The following is an 18379-nucleotide window of genomic DNA, read 5'->3' on the forward strand; positions in this document are numbered from 1 at the left end:
GTAGGTGTAGGGCAATCAGACTACACAGGTTTGACGGTAGTCTGTTACCATAATTTGCGTGAGTTTCCTCCGGGTCCTCTGGTTTCCTCCCACACTCCAAAACACACTGTTGTAATAAATGGTAATATGGTTTTTAATAAATTAGCAATTAGAAAATCTGATTTATGAGATAATATTATGGATTTATTGGCAACCAGTAAACTGACCCCATTGTAGTCGTAGGAAATAAGGTCTCCTTCTGGAGAATAAAAGGGGACATAGAATATTATGTCATCCGGAGACTCCCATACACATTAGGTGCTGGTCCAGTTGGGCCTTTGGCCAAGATTATTGTGTAAGTCCAGCCTCAGACTAGTCCATTATTTGGTTACTGCATCTGGAAACAGCGCCACCCCTGACCATAGGTTGTGTGTGGTACTGCAGCTCATGACTGTCATAGAGCTGAGCTGTAATTTCAGGCACAAACCATAGACAGGTCGGTGGCCAAACTGTTATAACCTTGGGGAAACCCCTTTAACCTCTCCCTAGCTCGATATAAAGAACAAGAGTTTAGGTGTAATATCCCTTTAAGAGACTGTGGAGCTTTCCCTATGGTCTCACACACTCACACTCACCCTCCACCCACACTCTCCTGTTATAGTAAGGACAACACCTCAGTACAAGTTTACAGGCTTTAATTACATCATAATAAGAAGGTCAGACCCCCCCCCTCACAAGATGGAAGTCTCTAGAAGTCTCTAGAAGTCGGGTCTACTTTGGTTACGTCTTCTCCATATTTCGGTGGACACCAGGACAGTCAATCATTTCCTCCGTCTCAGTTACATTTGCAGTAATAGGAAGAGATGGAGTCATCCCAGTCTCCGAGAAGACCTTTCTTGACCTCGGCCAGTCTCGGTTGAGCTCCAGCGGTGAACTTCTTGGTGGCGCCGTCCTTGGGCTTCTTTGACCAGACGGTAAGTTCACATCGAGTTCCCACCACCAGAGAAGAGACCCGGTTGTTCCACCTTAGAAGGATGTAAGGGATGTCATCTCCTGACTTCACGTCCAAGTATTCTCCAGCACAGCACTCGTCGTAGTACGGGCTGGCGTCTGCGTATAGACGGGCACACAGCTTGTTGCCTTGATCATCTACGAGGTTGGCCGGCGCGGGGCAGGCCCCCATGGCCAGGGACGCCAGCAGTGGCAAGAGGCAAAGGCTCAGGGCTCTCATGGTGGAATGGTCTGAGGAACCCTTTGGAGGAAGCTTTATGTGTCACTCTTGGGATGACGTGGGTGGATGTTGGCAGAGAAGACCTAACCATCTGCGTGCCACCCACGGACTCTCCCAGCTGTGGTGAAGGTCAACGTTTCCTCATTACACATTGTACGTATGAGGTGCCAGGAGTTATGGAACAGATTAGTAGAGAAATACTTGAGTAAGGCCTCAAGCGCTAATGGCCAGTCACTGAAGTAGGACCAATAATGGTCCTACTTCAGTGACTGGCCATGGAGATCATTGGTTCCACCAGATGATTCTGAAGGCCCACCGATCATTGACCCCTAGGAATAAAGGCCCCTCGTAGCCTCCTAATTGGGGTGTCTTCTGCTGGACCTCCGGCGCTCAGTATTGGGTTAGAGTCTGGACTCTCTGGTGGACAAGTCTGACCATGGTCAAGAGGAGAAACAAGAGATCTCAGATCTTCTACCTGCCTAATGGACAACATTTCAGAGATAAAGAAAGGCAAAGGGGCAGTCCAGAAGAAGAGAGAGGTAGAGTGCAGGAGGATATCGGTAGGACAGAGAAAGATTTTTGGGGCAATGTGAGAGGTGGAGGGTCATGGTGTGGAAAGTAAAAGGGGAACATATTGGGGGTCATTTACTAAGGGCCCGATTCGCAGTTTCCCGACGTGTTACCCGAATATTTCCGATCTGCGCCGATTTTCCCTGAATTGCCCCGGGATTTTGGCGCACACGATCGGATTGTGGCGCATCGGTGCTGGCATGCACGCGACGGAAATCGGGGGGCGTGGCCGGACGAAAACCCGACGGATTCGGAAAAACCGCCGCATTTTAAAAAAAAAAAGTGTTGCGGGACTCGCGCTTACCTTCACCAGGATAGGCAGGTGTACTTCAGTGCATTCCGGCGGGCCTCGGGGAACTTCAGCCCAGCAGCGACACCTGGTGGACGTCGGAGGAGCTGCCTTAATGAATCCCGGCCGGACCCGAATCCACCGCAAAAAAACATGCCGCTGGATCGCGAATGGACGGGTAAGTAAATCTGCCCCATTGGGTCTATACAGGCTGTCCCCGGGTTACGTACAGGATCGGTTCTGTAGGTTTGTTCTTAAGTTGAATTTGTATGTAAGTCGGGACTGTATATTTTATCATTGGAACCCAAGACAATTTTTCTTGTCTCTGTGACAATTGGATTTTAAAAATGTTGGGTTGTCATAAGAACCAGAAATAACAATAAAGCTTCATTACAGACACCTGTGATAACTGTTATAGCTGATCAGTGTAGCCTAGGACTAAAGTACTGGAAATTACCAACATCCGGAGGTCCGTTTGTAACAAGGGGTCGTCTGTAAGTCGGGTGTTCTTAAGGGACCACCTGTATTCATATACGAGCAGTCCTGTAGAATGTGTTTGCTTTTGCAACATCCTCTGCAATTTTATACACTCTTAAAAGCTGACCTGTCACTAAGTACAAATTGCCGAATTACCTCCCCCATGTGATTGCTCCTGCACCCCTGATCAATTTGGTTCTTGTTTTATTAAAATCCATCGATCAGTTCACAAGTTATGGCTCTGAGAAGTTTACGTGTGAATTAGTTTCTACTAGACAAGGGGGCGGTACCATTTGTTGACAAAACACGCCCCCAGAGAAAATGCTAATTCACACATAAACTTCTCAGGGCCATAACTTGTGAACGGATGGACGGATTTTAATAAAACAAAAGGCAAACTGATCGGGGGGCACAACCGCTAGCAGATGAGGGAGGTCAGAGTGTATTTGAGGCAAGTTCTCTTTAAGATTTGGAGACTTCTCCCCATGAAGTCTCATTCTTAGTAGAACGGTTGTGCACGATATAAACCTCAATAGTCTTGAAGAAATCCAGTATAGAATAAAGGAGATATCTACGGCTGATCTGCTCCTTTTTTTGGGGACTGACGGTAGTTTGGGTCTTTGTTAAAGGGAACCTACCACCACAATTCTACCTATAAAGGTAGATTGGGTGGTAGGTGGATGTATGGGACGTGAGGATAGACCTTTTTAGAGCTAATCCTCACGTCCCCGCTATCTTTTTGCAATCTTTATTGCCCTAATATGTAAATTTTGTAAAGCGGCTACTGGGGTGTGGAGTAGCTGGAGCTGAGGCTACACTCCACGCCCCAGTAGCCTCTTTGCTCCTCCTACCCTGAGGTCTTCGGCGCGCAGCTTTGAGAAGCCAGAGTTCTGCGCATTCGCAGAAGAACCGACTTCGGAGCTGTGGCCGCTCAGCCGGCGGTCTGCGTTCTGCGCATGCGCAGAATGCCGGCTTCCCGGACTAGGGCGCGCAGCTACGAGGAGCCGCATGCCGAAGATCTCAGGGTAGGGGGAGCAAAGAGGCTACAGGGGCGTGGAGTAGCAGTGACGTGTAGCCTCAGCTCCAGCTACTCCACGCCCCAGTAGCCGCTTTACAAAATTTACATATTAGGGCAATAAAGATTTCAAAAAGATAGCAGGGACGTGAGGATTAGCTCTAAAAAGGGCTATCCTCACGTCCTATTGATCCACCTACCACCCGATCTACCTTTATAGCTGGATTCCTGGTGGTAGGTTCCCTTTAAGGGGTGGTACATAACAAATGATTGTCCTGTTGTAGACTGAGTAGAGCGGGGAGGCTCCTGCTGCAGCCAGTTGTCTTTCAGCCAGAAGTAAGACCTTCAGGAGGATCAGACCAGAGGCAGAACATGTTCTATTAGTGTCATTTCTGTGTCCAATGTCCCTTTAATATCCCATAATCCTCTTTGTTTACTAATCTAGAACATTGTTCGGGTGGTAATTAGAGCTTATCCCTTAGTTATAATGAACTACCCCTCCACCAGATGATCCCCATCCCATCTGTGATAATGAGAGTCTTATAAGCACGGGAATATTGAAATGACAATTTATTAATAGAAATATATAAAAAATATATAAATACACGGCAGCCGCAGCCGCGAGGGAAATGTCAGGGCTCAAGCAAATAAATTATTCCAGTAATAAATACATATATTATTAGTTTATAAAAGTCACAGTCCTATCAGGCGTAACGTCTCCATATAGAGTCATGGGGGTGGGGCATAGGGTTGCCCATAGAAATGGAATCCGGGTTCTGTATAAAAGTAACTTTTTTGGATTCTAGTAACTATGGTAACTGGGAACCCTTCTCTTTCGTCTTTAGTTGGTCGTCTTTTTTGGATTTTTTGCCTTTATTCCTCCTTTTGCCTTTCCGTTTCTTAGCGGCGGGGGGTTTCACTGTGACTGGAGGGTCCATCTTTTCCATGTTTTCCCCACTTTGCCTTCCATGGATGAGGTAGCCCAAATCTTCTGTCAGGATCCACTCCAGGCTCAGGAGAACGTCATTTTCCAGACATTCTTTGGTCACCTGAAAAAATAGGAAAAAAAATATGTAAATTTTTGTTGGTAGAAAATTTTGGGTTATTTCTGAGCCCCAAATTCTTCTTGGCTGATATAATGGTTCCCAGATATAGTGATAGTAATAGGATTTCTCATGTGGCCCCTGTAGAGAGGAGCGGATCCATTCTTCATTGGGAAGATTCATTGTGAATCTGCTGATTTTCGGGCACCGAATCGAATCTGAATTTTTCACGATTCGCTTTGGACAAACCGATGTTGCTCTAATTGTTCTAAAAATTGGTTTATAACCTACTTTAGTCCTCTAAAACCAGGGGCCTAACTACAGCAGTATCAGCCATAGCAGCTGCTATGGGGCCCACAGTGTCAGGGGGCCCCATCTACTGACCTGACACTAAAGAAAGGATGATGTGCACCAATATATACATATTATGCTACACATTATACACCACGATATGTATATAACAGCAGATATGATGTATTTATACTGTATATACGTGTGTATCTGTGCTGTGTATGTACTGGATTTGCTGTATATATAGGGCACTGTATGTGTGCGATTATATAAATGTGTGTGAAAGTGTATAAATATGTGTGTATGAGTAAAGAGCTGTATGTTTATGTATGTAGGTATATAATTGTGTGTGTATATGAGTGTAGTTTGTATATTTTCAAGTGCCAACGAGGCCCCATTCAGGAGTTTGCTATGGGGCCCTGCCTCTCATAGTTACGCCCCCGTCTAAAACACAAATTTTCTATTTTTTTTTCATAAGGGCTTAACCCCAGTCCTAATTCTAACCTTTGTAGATATCTGTATTTTAATGGAATTTGCAGAACAATTGGAGGAACTTCGGTTTGGACTAATTTGATTGGCTCCCGAACCATTTGAAAAAGCTTTAGGAAATCGGATCTGGAATGATTTGCTCTTCTCTAGCCCTTAGTTGTCGGATTCTACTGGGTCATGTTTGTAAGGCATCAGGATGACATCACTTGACCAGGGTGGCCTATCGATGAGATGATGTCATTGGGCCACCACTAGGAAGTAGGATATTCTGACCCTGTTCCATTCACCAGGGAAGGGAGGAAGGTTTCCTGTGACTTAGGGGCCCTTTTACTTCTTGGGGCCCCCTGAACACAGTCACACTAACCCCCCCTGGTGACGGCCCTGTATTGGGCCATCTATGGATTGACATGACTATGCCGGGCCATAGACGCCATCTTTACGTCTATATATCTATGACAAACCATCTACAGTCTGTTCTTACCGTCTCTCTGTAATGGTGGAGATGATGTCGACAACTGTTCAACTCGGGAGATTTTATCACCTCCTGCAAGAGAAGAACCAAGAAACTTATTACTTTCTCCAAAATTATAGGAATAAGCATCACAACCTGCAAACCGGAGACAAGATAACAGGAACCATTGGCCAAGGAGGACCTGAGTCATAGTCATAGTTTATACGGTTAGAAAAGACACTTGTCCATCAAGTTCAACCAAGGAAGGGAAGGGATTGGATGAGGAAGGGATTTATGGGAAACAATTCTATATAACATAACCATCAATGTTATTTAGGTGTAAAAAGGCGTCTAGACCCTTCTTGAAGCGCCTGAGCTCTCTGCTGTCCCCGCTGTGCTCTGCTCCTGAGCTCTCTGATGTCCCTGCTGTGACCAGCGCCTGAGCTCTCTGCTGTCCCTGCTGTGACCAGCGTCTGAGCTCTCTGCTGTCCCTGCTGTGACCAGCGCCTGAGCTCTCTGATGTCCCTGCTGTGACCAGCGTCTGAGCTCTCTGCTGTCCCTGCTGTGACCTGCACCTGAGCTCTCTGCTGCCCCTGCTGTGACCAGCGCCTGAGCTCTGCTGTCCCTGCTGTGACCTGCGCCTGAGCTCTCTGCTGTCCCCGCTGTGCTCTGCTCCTGAGCTCTCTGATGTCCCTGCTGTGACCAGCGTCTGAGCTCTCTGCTGTCCCTGCTGTGACCTGCACCTGAGCTCTCTGCTGCCCCTGCTGTGACCAGCGCCTGAGCTCTGCTGTCCCTGCTGTGACCTGCGCCTGAGCTCTCTGCTGTCCCTGCTGTGACCAGCACCTGAGCTCTCTGCTGCCCCTGCTGTGACCAGCGCCTGAGCTCTGCTGTCCCTGCTGTGACCTGCGCCTGAGCTCTCTGCTGTCCCTGCTGTGACCAGCGCCTGAGCTCTCTGCTGTCCCTGCTGTGACCAGCGCCTGAGCTCTCTGCTGTCCCTGCTGTGACCAGCGCCTGAGCTCTCTGCTGTCCCTGCTGTGACCTGCGCCTGAGCTCTCTGCTGTCCCTGCTGTGACCAGCGCCTGAGCTCTCTGCTGTCCCTGCTGTGACCTGCGCCTGAGCTCTCTGCTGCCCCTGCTGTGACCAGCGCCTGAGCTCTCTGCTGTCCCTGCTGTGACCAGCGCCTGAGCTCTCTGCTGTCCCTGCTGTGACCAGCGCCTGAGCTCTCTGCTGTCCCTGCTGTGACCTGCGCCTGAGCTCTCTGCTGTCCCTGCTGTGACCAGCGCCTGAGCTCTCTGCTGTCCCTGCTGTGACCAGCGCCTGAGCTCTCTGCTGTCCCTGCTGTGACCTGCGCCTGAGCTCTCTGCTGTCCCTGCTGTGACCAGCGCCTGAGCTCTCTGCTGTCCCTGCTGTGACCAGCACCTGAGCTCTCTGCTGTCCCTGCTGTGACCTGCGCCTGAGCTCTCTGCTGTCCCTGCTGTGACCAGCGCCTGAGCTCTCTGCTGTCCCTGCTGTGACCAGCGCCTGAGCTCTCTGCTGTCCCTGCTGTGACCAGCGCCTGAGCTCTCTGCTGTCCCTGCTGTGACCAGCGCCTGAGCTCTCTGCTGTCCCTGCTGTGACCTGCGCCTGAGCTCTCTGCTGTCCCTGCTGTGACCTGCGCCTGAGCTCTCTGCTGTCCCTGCTGTGACCTGCACCTGAGCTCTCTGCTGTCCCTGCTGTGACCAGCGCCTGAGCTCTCTGCTGTCCCTGCTGTGACCAGCGCCTGAGCTCTCTGCTGTCCCTGCTGTGACCAGCGCCTGAGCTCTCTGCTGTCCCTGCTGTGACCAGTGCCTGAGCTCTCTGCTGTCCCTGCTGTGACCAGCGCCTGAGCTCTCTGCTGTCCCTGCTGTGACCTGCGCCTGAGCTCTCTGCTGTCCCTGCTGTGACCTGCACCTGAGCTCTCTGCTGTCCCTGCTGTGACCAGCGCCTGAGCTCTCTGCTGTCCCTGCTGTGACCAGCGCCTGAGCTCTCTGCTGTCCCTGCTGTGACCAGCGCCTGAGCTCTCTGCTGTCCCTGCTGTGACTAGCGCCTGAGCTCTCTGCTGTCCCTGCTGTGACCAGCGCCTGAGCTCTCTGCTGCCCCTGCTGTGACCGGCACCTGAGCTCTCTGCTGTCCCTGCTGTGACCAGCGCCTGAGCTCTCTGCTGTCCCTGCTGTGACCAGCGCCTGAGGTCTCTGCTGTCCCTGCTGTGACTAGCGCCTGAGCTCTCTGCTGTCCCTGCTGTGATCAGCGCCTGAGCTCTCTGCTGTCCCTGCTGTGACCTGCGCCTGAGCTCTCTGCTGTCCCTGCTGTGACCAGCGCCTGAGCTCTCTGCTGTCCCTGCTGTGACCAGCGCCTGAGCTCTCTGCTGTCCCTGCTGTGACCTGCGCCTGAGCTCTCTGCTGTCCCTGCTGTGACCAGCGCCAGAGCTCTCTGCTGTCCCTGCTGTGACCAGCGCCTGAGCTCTCTGCTGTCCCTGCTGTGACCAGCGCCTGAGCTCTCTGCTGTCCCTGCTGTGACCTGCGCCTGAGCTCTCTGCTGTCCCTGCTGTGACTAGCGCCTGAGCTCTCTGCTGTCCCTGCTGTGACCAGCGACTGAGCTCTCTGCTGTCCCTGCTGTGACCAGCGCCTGAGCTCTCTGCTGTCCCTGCTGTGACCAGTGCCTGAGCTCTCTGCTGTCCCTGCTGTGACCAGCGCCTGAGCTCTGTGCTGTCCCTGCTGTGACCAGCGCCTGAGCTCTCTGCTGTCCCTGCTGTGACCAGCGCCTGAGCTCAGCTATTCCACAGATTGACAGTTCTCATAGTAAAGAAGCCCAGTCGCCTCTGGTGATTAAACCTCCATCCAGAAGATACCACCGAATGGTGGACCACGACAAAATGGACTGAGGCTCTAAAATTTGGACACTGAGGACTGGAGGGTCAATCTACTGAATATCAAAGAGCAGATTAGCACTAGACCAGACATCAGAGACCAAGGAGTGAAAGCTCTAGGGACCATCACACTGTAGACAAGATCAACACAATATAGACTAGTATACAAAACCTATGTACATGATAGATGAGATAACTACAGGAGACTCAACCAATGCTAGACACCAGAACCTATAGACCCAAGAGAGCTCAAACCAATACGAGACACCAGAACCTATAGACCCAAGAGATCTCAAACCAATACTGGACACCAGAACCTATAGACCCAAGAGAGCTCAAACCAATACGAGACACCAGAACCTATAGACCCAAGAGAGCTCAAACCAATACTGGACACCAGAACCTATAGACCCAAGAGAGCTCAAACCAATACGAGACACCAGAACCTATAGACCCAAGAGAGCTCAAACCAATACGAGACACCAGAACCTATAGACCCAAGAGAGCTCAAACCAATACTGGACACCAGAACCTATAGACCCAAGAGAGCTCAAACCAATACGAGACACCAGAACCTATAGACCCAAGAAAGCTCTAACCAATACTGGACACCGGAACCTATAGACCCAAGAGAGCTCAAACCAATACTGGACACCGGAACCTATAGACCCAAGAGAGCTCAAACCAATACGAGACTCCAGAACCTATAGACCCAAGAGAGCTCAAACCAATACTAGACACCAGAACCTATAGACGCGAGAGAGAGCTCAAACCAATACTGGACACCGGAACCTATAGACCCAAGAGAGCTCAAACCAATACTGGACACCGGAACCTATAGACCCAAGGACTTTTCCACCATCACTAGGATGGTAGACACCAGGGATACCGAACTAAAACACAGGACACCAAGGACTGGCTCATGTGTCCACTGAATACCTTAGGCCATTAGGGACTACACAATATAGACTAAAACACAGGCACCAAGGTCCAAACACTGGACACTTTAGACCCAATCGAATGGACTCTGGACTATATGGACCTAAGCACTTATCCACTTGACACCAGGGACCTTGGTATTAAAGCACTGTACATTATGGATTCAGAGCAATTAGACAATGAGTACTACAGACCACATCCCTACAACACTAGACACCAGGGCCTATAGACCTAAGAAATTGTCTACTGAAAGTGTCGGAAAGGTAAGTTTCATGTGCTTTTATTTTTCCACTGGCCCCACCAGTCCCAGACTGGCCCCTAACCTGCCCTAAACTAATCGACCCTGCAGTATTTCTCCCGGTGGGTCTTAAGGTCAGTCCGCCCCTGGTCACCATGATGTAAGACACCAGGGACTATGGGACTAAAATAGTACAGACCACATCACTACAACACTGGACACCAGGGACTATGGAACTAAAATAGTACAGACCACATCACTACAACACTAGACAGCAGGGACTATGGAACTAAACCAGTACAGACCACATCACTACAACACTGGACACCAGGGACTATGGAACTAAAATAGTACAGACCACATCACTACAACACTAGACACCAGGGACTATGGAACTAAACCAGTACAGACCACATCACTACAACACTGGACACCAGGGACTATGGAACTAAAATAGTACAGACCACATCACTACAACACTGGACACCAGGGACTATGGAACTAAAATAGTACAGACCACATAACTACAACACTAGACACCAGGGACTATGGAACTAAACCAGTACAGACCACATCACTACAACACTGGACACCAGGGACTATGGAACTAAACCAGTACAGACCACATCACTACAACACTAGACACCAGGGACTATGGAACTAAAATAGTACAGACCACATCACTACAACACTAGACACCAGGGACTATGGGACTAAACCAGTACAGACCACATCACTACAACACTAGACACCAGGGACTATGGAACTAAACCAGTACAGACCACATCACTACAACACTAGACACCAGGGACTATGGAACTAAAATAGTACAGACCACATCACTACAACACTAGACACCAGGGACTATGGAACTAAACCAGTACAGACCACATCACTACAACACTGGACACCAGGGACTATGGAACTAAACCAGTACAGACCACATCACTACAACACTGGACACCAGGGACTATGGAACTAAAATAGTACAGACCACATCACTACAACACTAGACACCAGGGACTATGGAACTAAACCAGTACAGACCACATCACTACAACACTGGACACCAGGGACTATGGAACTAAAATAGTACAGACCACATCACTACAACACTAGACACCAGGGACTATGGAACTAAAATAGTACAGACCACATCACTACAACACTAGACACCAGGGACTATGGAACTAAAATAGTACAGACCACATCACTACAACACTAGACACCAGGGACTATGGAACTAAACCAGTACAGACCACATAACTACAACACTAGACACCAGGGACTATGGAACTAAAATAGTACAGACCACATAACTACAACACTAGACACCAGGGACTATGGGACTAAAATAGTACAGACCACATCACTACAACACTAGACACCAGGGACTATGGGACTAAAATAGTACAGACCACATCACTACAACACTAGACACCAGGGACTATGGGACTAAAATAGTACAGACCACATCACTACAACACTGGACACCAGGGACTATGGGACTAAAATAGTACAGACCACATCACTACAACACTAGACACCAGGGACTATGGGACTAAAATAGTACAGACCACATCACTACAACACTAGACACCGGGGACTGGGGTGGACATTATGGACCCGAGTAGTTATCCATTGATCACAAGGGGTTAAAGACCCAAAACCCTGGACTATTTGGACTAGGGAACCACCTGACTCCAAGGACATGGGCTTGAAATTGCCAAATGTGAAAGACTGGGACAGTTAACTGTTAAAGGGGTTGTCCGGAAGCTGAAAAAGTTGTCTGCTTTCTTCCAAAAACAGCTCCTATCCTGACCATGGCTGGTGTGTGGTACGGTAACTAAGCTCCATTCACTTCTATACAGCTGAGCTGCAATACCAACACTAACCATGATCAAGGGTGGCGCTGTTTTTTGGAACAATCCCTATTTTTCAACCTCCTTTAAATATTCAAGGAAATTATCCAGCTTTCGATATTTAGAAATACAGAATATTTTTTTGCACTTACACAATTCATCAGGTCCCCTTGGAGGATGGAGAATGCTTCCAAATTTTGTGTCACCACTTTGGTCTTATTCATATTTTCCAAGACGTTAACGACTAGTGATATTCTCTGTAGGGTGAGCAGTAATCTCTCTCTGCCCTGTGGAGATAAACTCAGGCATTAGAAGAAGTGAGGAGAAAGCAGCCACCACTAGAGGGAGCCCAGGAGTTTATTGTCTTCTTATTTCGTACTGAGCTCCCTCTAGTGGTGGCTGCAGGAAGTCACTGCCTAATTATTTTATTTTTGGGTCTCTGCTGGAAATTAGGTGTAATTGATCTTACGCTTCAATTTATTTATTAAGAATTTCCCATCGTTCTGAGATGTTGGTGGTTATTCCCTTTGAAGAGTAACTAGTCCGGTATTCTAATGCAGTTAGAATGTCTTTCCGGGTGGATACATTGTAGCATTTTGTGCATCTTTATAATGCAGGGATTCTCTGTACAACTACCCCCAGTATAACACGTGTACAGGACGCATCAGTGTCTGTATGTACAAGCGGCCAGCTGGGCCCATCTCCCGCACGGCGCTGGGTGCAGTCAGGCTTGGGGGGGGGGGGGTTACACTTGCTCATGTCATTTCTAGTTATCAGCAGGAAGATGCATCGAGACAAGTACAAGGAAAAGCCATAGACGGAGCAGAACTCCCGAGGTTGAAAAACATGGCTGTTTTCTCCAAAAACAGCGCCACACCTGACCATGGTCAGTGCTGGTATTGCAGCTCAGATGTATAGAAATGAATGGAGCTTCGTTGCAATACCACACACTACCCACGGTCAAGTGTGGCGCTGTTTTAGGAAGAAAGCAGCCATGTTTTTCAGCCTCGGGATAACCCCTTTAATCCTATGGTAATAGGTGATAAATGCATAAATCCTGGGGGTCCGACTTATTTTTAAGAGAACAGGGGGGGGCTCCTGATAGCCTCAATCTGACAACCATAGGAAGCCATTGCTGCAGGCAGTCAGGGAATGCTGGGAGTTGTAGTTTACTCTATGGTAGGTAAAGATATGTCTGAAGAGATGAATTGATGGACTTACCTTTATGTCACAATATTTAAACTTTCTCAGGTGCAGCCCCTGGTGGCAGGAGGGTCTCTTCTTCTGTGGATAAAGGGATCAATGAACAATCATTACATCCAGGAATATAAAGAGTCTTTTAGGGGGTTGTGCAAACTATTTTTTGGGTTAAAAACTATCCACAGATAAATGAAAAAAAAATTCTATTAAAAATTACTAATTTGTGACTCCCCAATGACAGCCTGATGTCATAGCCATATTGTGTCATGTCAATCATATAGTGATATCATAGACTTATAGTGACATCATAGACTTATAGTGACATCATAGTCCTAAAATTACATCATAGTCTTATAGTGACATCATAGTCCTAAGGTTACATCATAGTTTTATAGTGACATCATAGTCTTATAGTGACATCATAGTCTTATAGTGACATCATAGTCCTAAGGTTACATCATAGTTTTATAGTGACATCATAGTCTTATAGTGACATCATAGCCCTAAAGTTACATCATAGTCCAATAGGGACATCATAGTCCTATAGTGACAACATAGTCCTAAAGTTACATCATAGTCATATAGTGACATCATAGTCCTAAAGTTACATCATAGTCTCGTAGTGACATCATAGCCCTGAAGTTACATCATAGTCCTAAAGTTATATCATAGTCATATAGTGACATCATAGTCTTATAGTGGCATCATAGTCTTATAGTGGCATCATAGTCTTATAGTGACATCATAGTCCTATAGTGTCATCATAGTCCTAAGGTGACATCATAGTCCTAAGGTGACATCATAGTCCTATAGTGTCATCATAGTCCTATAGTGTCATCATAGTCCAATAGGGACATCATAGTCCTAAGGTGACATCATAGTCCTATAGTGACATCATAGTCATAAAGTTACATCATAGTCCTATAGTGACATCATAGTCTTATAGTGACATCATAGTCATAAAGTTACATCATAGTCCTATAGTGACATCATAGTCATAAAGTTACATCATAGTCTTATAGTGACATCATAGTCATATAGTGACATTATAGTCTTATAGTGACATCATAGTCCTAAGGTGACATCATAGTCCTAAGGTGACATCATAGTCATATAGTGACATCATAGTCATAAAGTTACATCATAGTCTTATAGTGACAACATAGTCTTATAGTGACATCATAGTCCTAAAGTTACATCATAGTCTTATAGTGACATCATAGTCTTATAGTGACATCATAGTTCTAAAGTTACATCATAGTCTCGTAGTGACATCATAGCCCTGAAGTTACATCATAGTCCTAAAGTTATATCATAGTCATATAGTGACATCATAGTCTTATAGTGGCATCATAGTCTTATAGTGACATCATAGTCCTATAGTGTCATCATAGTCCTATAGTGTCATCATAGTCCAATAGGGACATCATAGTCCTAAGGTGACATCATAGTCCTAGGGTGACATCATAGTCCTATAGTGACATCATAGTCATATAGTGACATCATAGTCCTAAAATTACATCATAGTCTTATAGTGACATCATAGTCCTAAGGTTACATCATAGTCTTATAGTGACATCATAGTCTTATAGTGACATCATAGCCCTAAAGTTACATCATAGTCTTATAGTGACATCATAGTCTTATAGTGACATCATAGTCCTAAAGTTACATCATAGTCCAATAGGGACATCATAGTCCTATAGTGACAACATAGTCCTAAAGTTACATCATAGTCATATAGTGACATCATAGTCCTAAAGTTACATCATAGTCTCGTAGTGACATCATAGCCCTGAAGTTACATCATAGTCCTAAAGTTATATCATAGTCATATAGTGACATCATAGTCTTATAGTGGCATCATAGTCTTATAGTGACATCATAGTCCTATAGTGTCATCATAGTCCTATAGTGTCATCATAGTCCTAAGGTGACATCATAGTCCTAAGGTGACATCATAGTCCTATAGTGTCATCATAGTCCTATAGTGTCATCATAGTCCTAAGGTGACATCATAGTCCTATAGTGACATCATAGTCATAAAGTTACATCATAGTCCTATAGTGACATCATAGTCTTATAGTGACATCATAGTCATAAAGTTACATCATAGTCCTATAGTGACATCATAGTCATAAAGTTACATCATAGTCTTATAGTGACATCATAGTCATATAGTGACATTATAGTCTTATAGTGACATCATAGTCCTAAGGTGACATCATAGTCCTAAGGTGACATCATAGTCATATAGTGACATCATAGTCATAAAGTTACATCATAGTCTTATAGTGACAACATAGTCTTATAGTGACATCATAGTCCTAAAGTTACATCATAGTCTTATAGTGACATCATAGTCTTATAGTGACATCATAGTCCTAAAGTTACATCATAGTCTCGTAGTGACATCATAGCCCTGAAGTTACATCATAGTCCTAAAGTTATATCATAGTCATATAGTGACATCATAGTCTTATAGTGGCATCATAGTCTTATAGTGACATCATAGTCCTATAGTGTCATCATAGTCCTAAAGTGTCATCATAGTCCAATAGGGACATCATAGTCCTAAGGTGACATCATAGTCCTAGGGTGACATCATAGTCCTATAGTGACATCATAGTCATAAAGTTACATCATAGTCCTATAGTGACATCATAGTCTTATAGTGACATCATAGTCCTATAGTGTCATCATAGTCCTATAGTGTCATCATAGTCATAAAGTTACATCATAGTCTTATAGTGACATCATAGTCTTATAGTGACATCATAGTCCTATAGTGACATCATAGTCCTATAGTGACATCATAGTCATAAAGTTACATCATAGTCTTATAGTGACATCATAGTCTTATAGTGACATCATAGTCATATAGTGACATTATAGTCTTATAGTGACATCATAGTCCTAAGGTGACATCATAGTCCTAAGGTGACATCATAGTCATATAGTGACATCATAGTCATAAAGTTACATCATAGTCTTATAGTGACAACATAGTCTTATAGTGACATCATAGTCTTATAGTGACATCATAGTCCTAAAGTTACATCATAGTCTTATAGTGACATCATAGTCTTATAGTGACATCATAGTCCTAAAGTTACATCATAGTCTTATAGTGACATCATAGTCTTATAGTGACAACATAGTCCTAAAGTTACATCATAGTCATATAGTGACATCATAGTCCTAAAGTTACATCATAGTCTTATAGTGACATCATAGTCCTAAAGTTACATCATAGTCTTATAGTGACATCATAGTGCTAAAGTTACATCATAGTCATATAGTGACATCATAGTCCTAAAGTTACATCATAGTCTTATAGTGACAACATAGTCCTAAAGTTACATCATAGTCATATAGTGACATCATAGTCCTAAAGTTACATCATAGTCTTATAGTGACATCATAGTCTTATAGTGACATCATAGTCCTAAAGTTACATCATAGTCTTATACTGACATCATAGTCCTAAGGTGACATCATAGTCCTATAGTGACATCATAGTCCTATAGTGTCATCATAGTCCTATAGTGTCATCATAGTCCAATCGGGACATCATAGTCCTATAGTGACATCATAGTCCTAAAGTTACATCATAGTCATATAGTGACATCATAGTCCTAAAGTTACATCATAGTCATATAGTGACATCATAGTCTTATAGTGACATCATAGTCCTAAGGTGACATCATAGTCATATAGTGACATCATAGTCTTATAGTGGCATCATAGTCATATAGTGACATCATAGTCCTATAGTGTCATCATAGTCCTATAGTGTCATCATAGTCCAATAGGGACATCATAGTCCTAAGGTGACATCATAGTCCTATAGGGACATCATAGTCCTAAGGTGACATCATAGTCCTATAGTGACATCATAGTCCTATAGTGACATCATCATATATGACTCCCTATACTGCCCCCTGAGACACAATTCCCAAACCCTCCACCCTCTACTCACCTGCTGGTTCTGTAGCATTCGGGCCGGTGCCATAATACTGGGTTGTATCTTTTTATACTTGGACATGTAGCACTGGTTCTGGAGCGGGTGACCCTCGGCTGTGTCCTGCAGGAACACGTATAACAGCACCAGGAAAGCGGTGATTCTGATAATGGCGGCCATATCTGCAAAGGAGACAAGTATATAAACATGTCGTTACAGTGTTTCAGCGCAGGACATGATTGCATTATCCTATAGGGAGATACATGGGATCTCTTACCTGTGCGCTGCTCCTGGTTGGGGGTGATGGTGGATGTGATGGTGGATGCTCCATGTTTCTTCCTTTATATCCCATTCTCCTGGAGTCACTTTCGTGATATCTTCAGGATTTGTTTGATGATGTAATTTAAAGGAGAATGGGAACTGCATCCTCGGGGACTTCTGAGCGGGTTTCACTTTCACATCCAGGACTGCAGGTGACGTCAGGTGTGTTATCCGCAGGTTACACTCCTCCCTATGTCTGGTGGAGTCCTGCACATATTTACTCGCTGTAACAGGTCACATTCTAGGGACGAAGCTGAAACGCAACAGCGGCTCTTAAAGGGAGAGGGCGCCGGTGCGGGGGACCCCTCGCCGGGGGTCAGGTAGGTGTAGAAGCTTACTGTATGTAGCTATGACCCTCTGCTGGTGTCATTGTCTTCTCCTCTAGGACAGGACCTGACATTTCTGTAAGGAGTTAAGCACAGGGGGGGATACTGAGGTCTTAAAGGGATCATCCAGAAACCCCTTAAACTTAATCCCATTTACACAAGTTAATGTGCGACAGACATTCATCTTATACCGTCATGTTCTTCCTCGAATAGATTTTAGCTCTGGACAGGGTTTCGGAAGGCCCCTGGGCGATAGAGCCTCAGTGGGCCCCTTGGCAGTGAACTCATGTGGCAGCATTAAAAATTCAGAAACTAAAACAGTCCCCCGTTCCCTAAAATATTCCCATGCCAAATAGTATCCTCATGGTTATTTTATATAAAGCGCTCCTATGGATTCATTAGATACAGCCCACATCACCCCCATGGATTCTTTATGTACAACCTTATGTGAGCCCCCCCTCCAGCAGCTCTGGGCCCCAGCACTTGCCCAGGTGTGCCCAGTGCTGGTGCCGGCCCTGGCTTTGGATATGCAGAACTTTGGGGAAGTTTGGGATCAGACTGTGTTGTTCGGCCAATCAGAGGTTGCAGAGTGCAGAAAGCAGGAGATAAGACGTTTGAACCAATGATAATACAGGAGGCGTGTCCTAGACTTCCCTAGAACTCCTGTAGGCCCTGTAGTTAGACTGTAGTCACAGGTCACAGCTGGAGCACTGCTAAAATGTAGCAAGAATTAAGGAAAGTGAAGATAAGAGCAGTAAGTATCACCAATGGGCACTTACATGGTCACTTTCATTTCGAGAATGTTTTTTA

The 18379-nt window shown here is 45.7% G+C and overlaps 2 protein-coding genes across 2 annotated transcripts in view; both read right to left on the reverse strand.

The window, feature by feature from the left end:
* Positions 1-796: 796 nt before the first annotated feature.
* On the reverse strand, positions 797-1216 carry SYCN (syncollin). The gene has a single exon (XM_072123777.1). The coding sequence runs from the start codon at positions 1208-1210 to the stop codon at positions 815-817; it is 396 nt and encodes a 131-aa protein (XP_071979878.1). The 5' UTR covers positions 1211-1216; the 3' UTR covers positions 797-814.
* Positions 1217-4203: 2987 nt separating this feature from the next.
* The window catches only part of LOC140077524 (uncharacterized), a 40333-nt gene continuing 26157 nt past the window's right edge, over positions 4204-18379 (reverse strand). The window contains exons 2-6 of the mRNA XM_072124770.1: positions 16941-17104; positions 12980-13042; positions 11911-12045; positions 5866-5928; positions 4204-4610 (exon numbers count right to left, since the gene is read on the reverse strand). Of these exons, the coding sequence (XP_071980871.1) occupies positions 4371-4610; positions 5866-5928; positions 11911-12045; positions 12980-13042; positions 16941-17104 (665 nt within the window). The 3' untranslated portion in view covers positions 4204-4370. The remainder of the gene's footprint in view (positions 4611-5865; positions 5929-11910; positions 12046-12979; positions 13043-16940; positions 17105-18379) is intronic.

The sequence above is a fragment of the Engystomops pustulosus genome, chromosome 9 (assembly GCF_040894005.1).
Source record: "Engystomops pustulosus chromosome 9, aEngPut4.maternal, whole genome shotgun sequence".
Classification (NCBI taxonomy): domain Eukaryota; kingdom Metazoa; phylum Chordata; class Amphibia; order Anura; family Leptodactylidae; genus Engystomops; species Engystomops pustulosus.

What these genes read in the sequence shown, in the direction of transcription:
- SYCN (XM_072123777.1), bottom strand. Translation starts at nt 1,210, where the DNA reads ATGAGAGCCCTGAGCCTTTGCCTCTTGCCACTGCTGGCGTCCCTGGCC.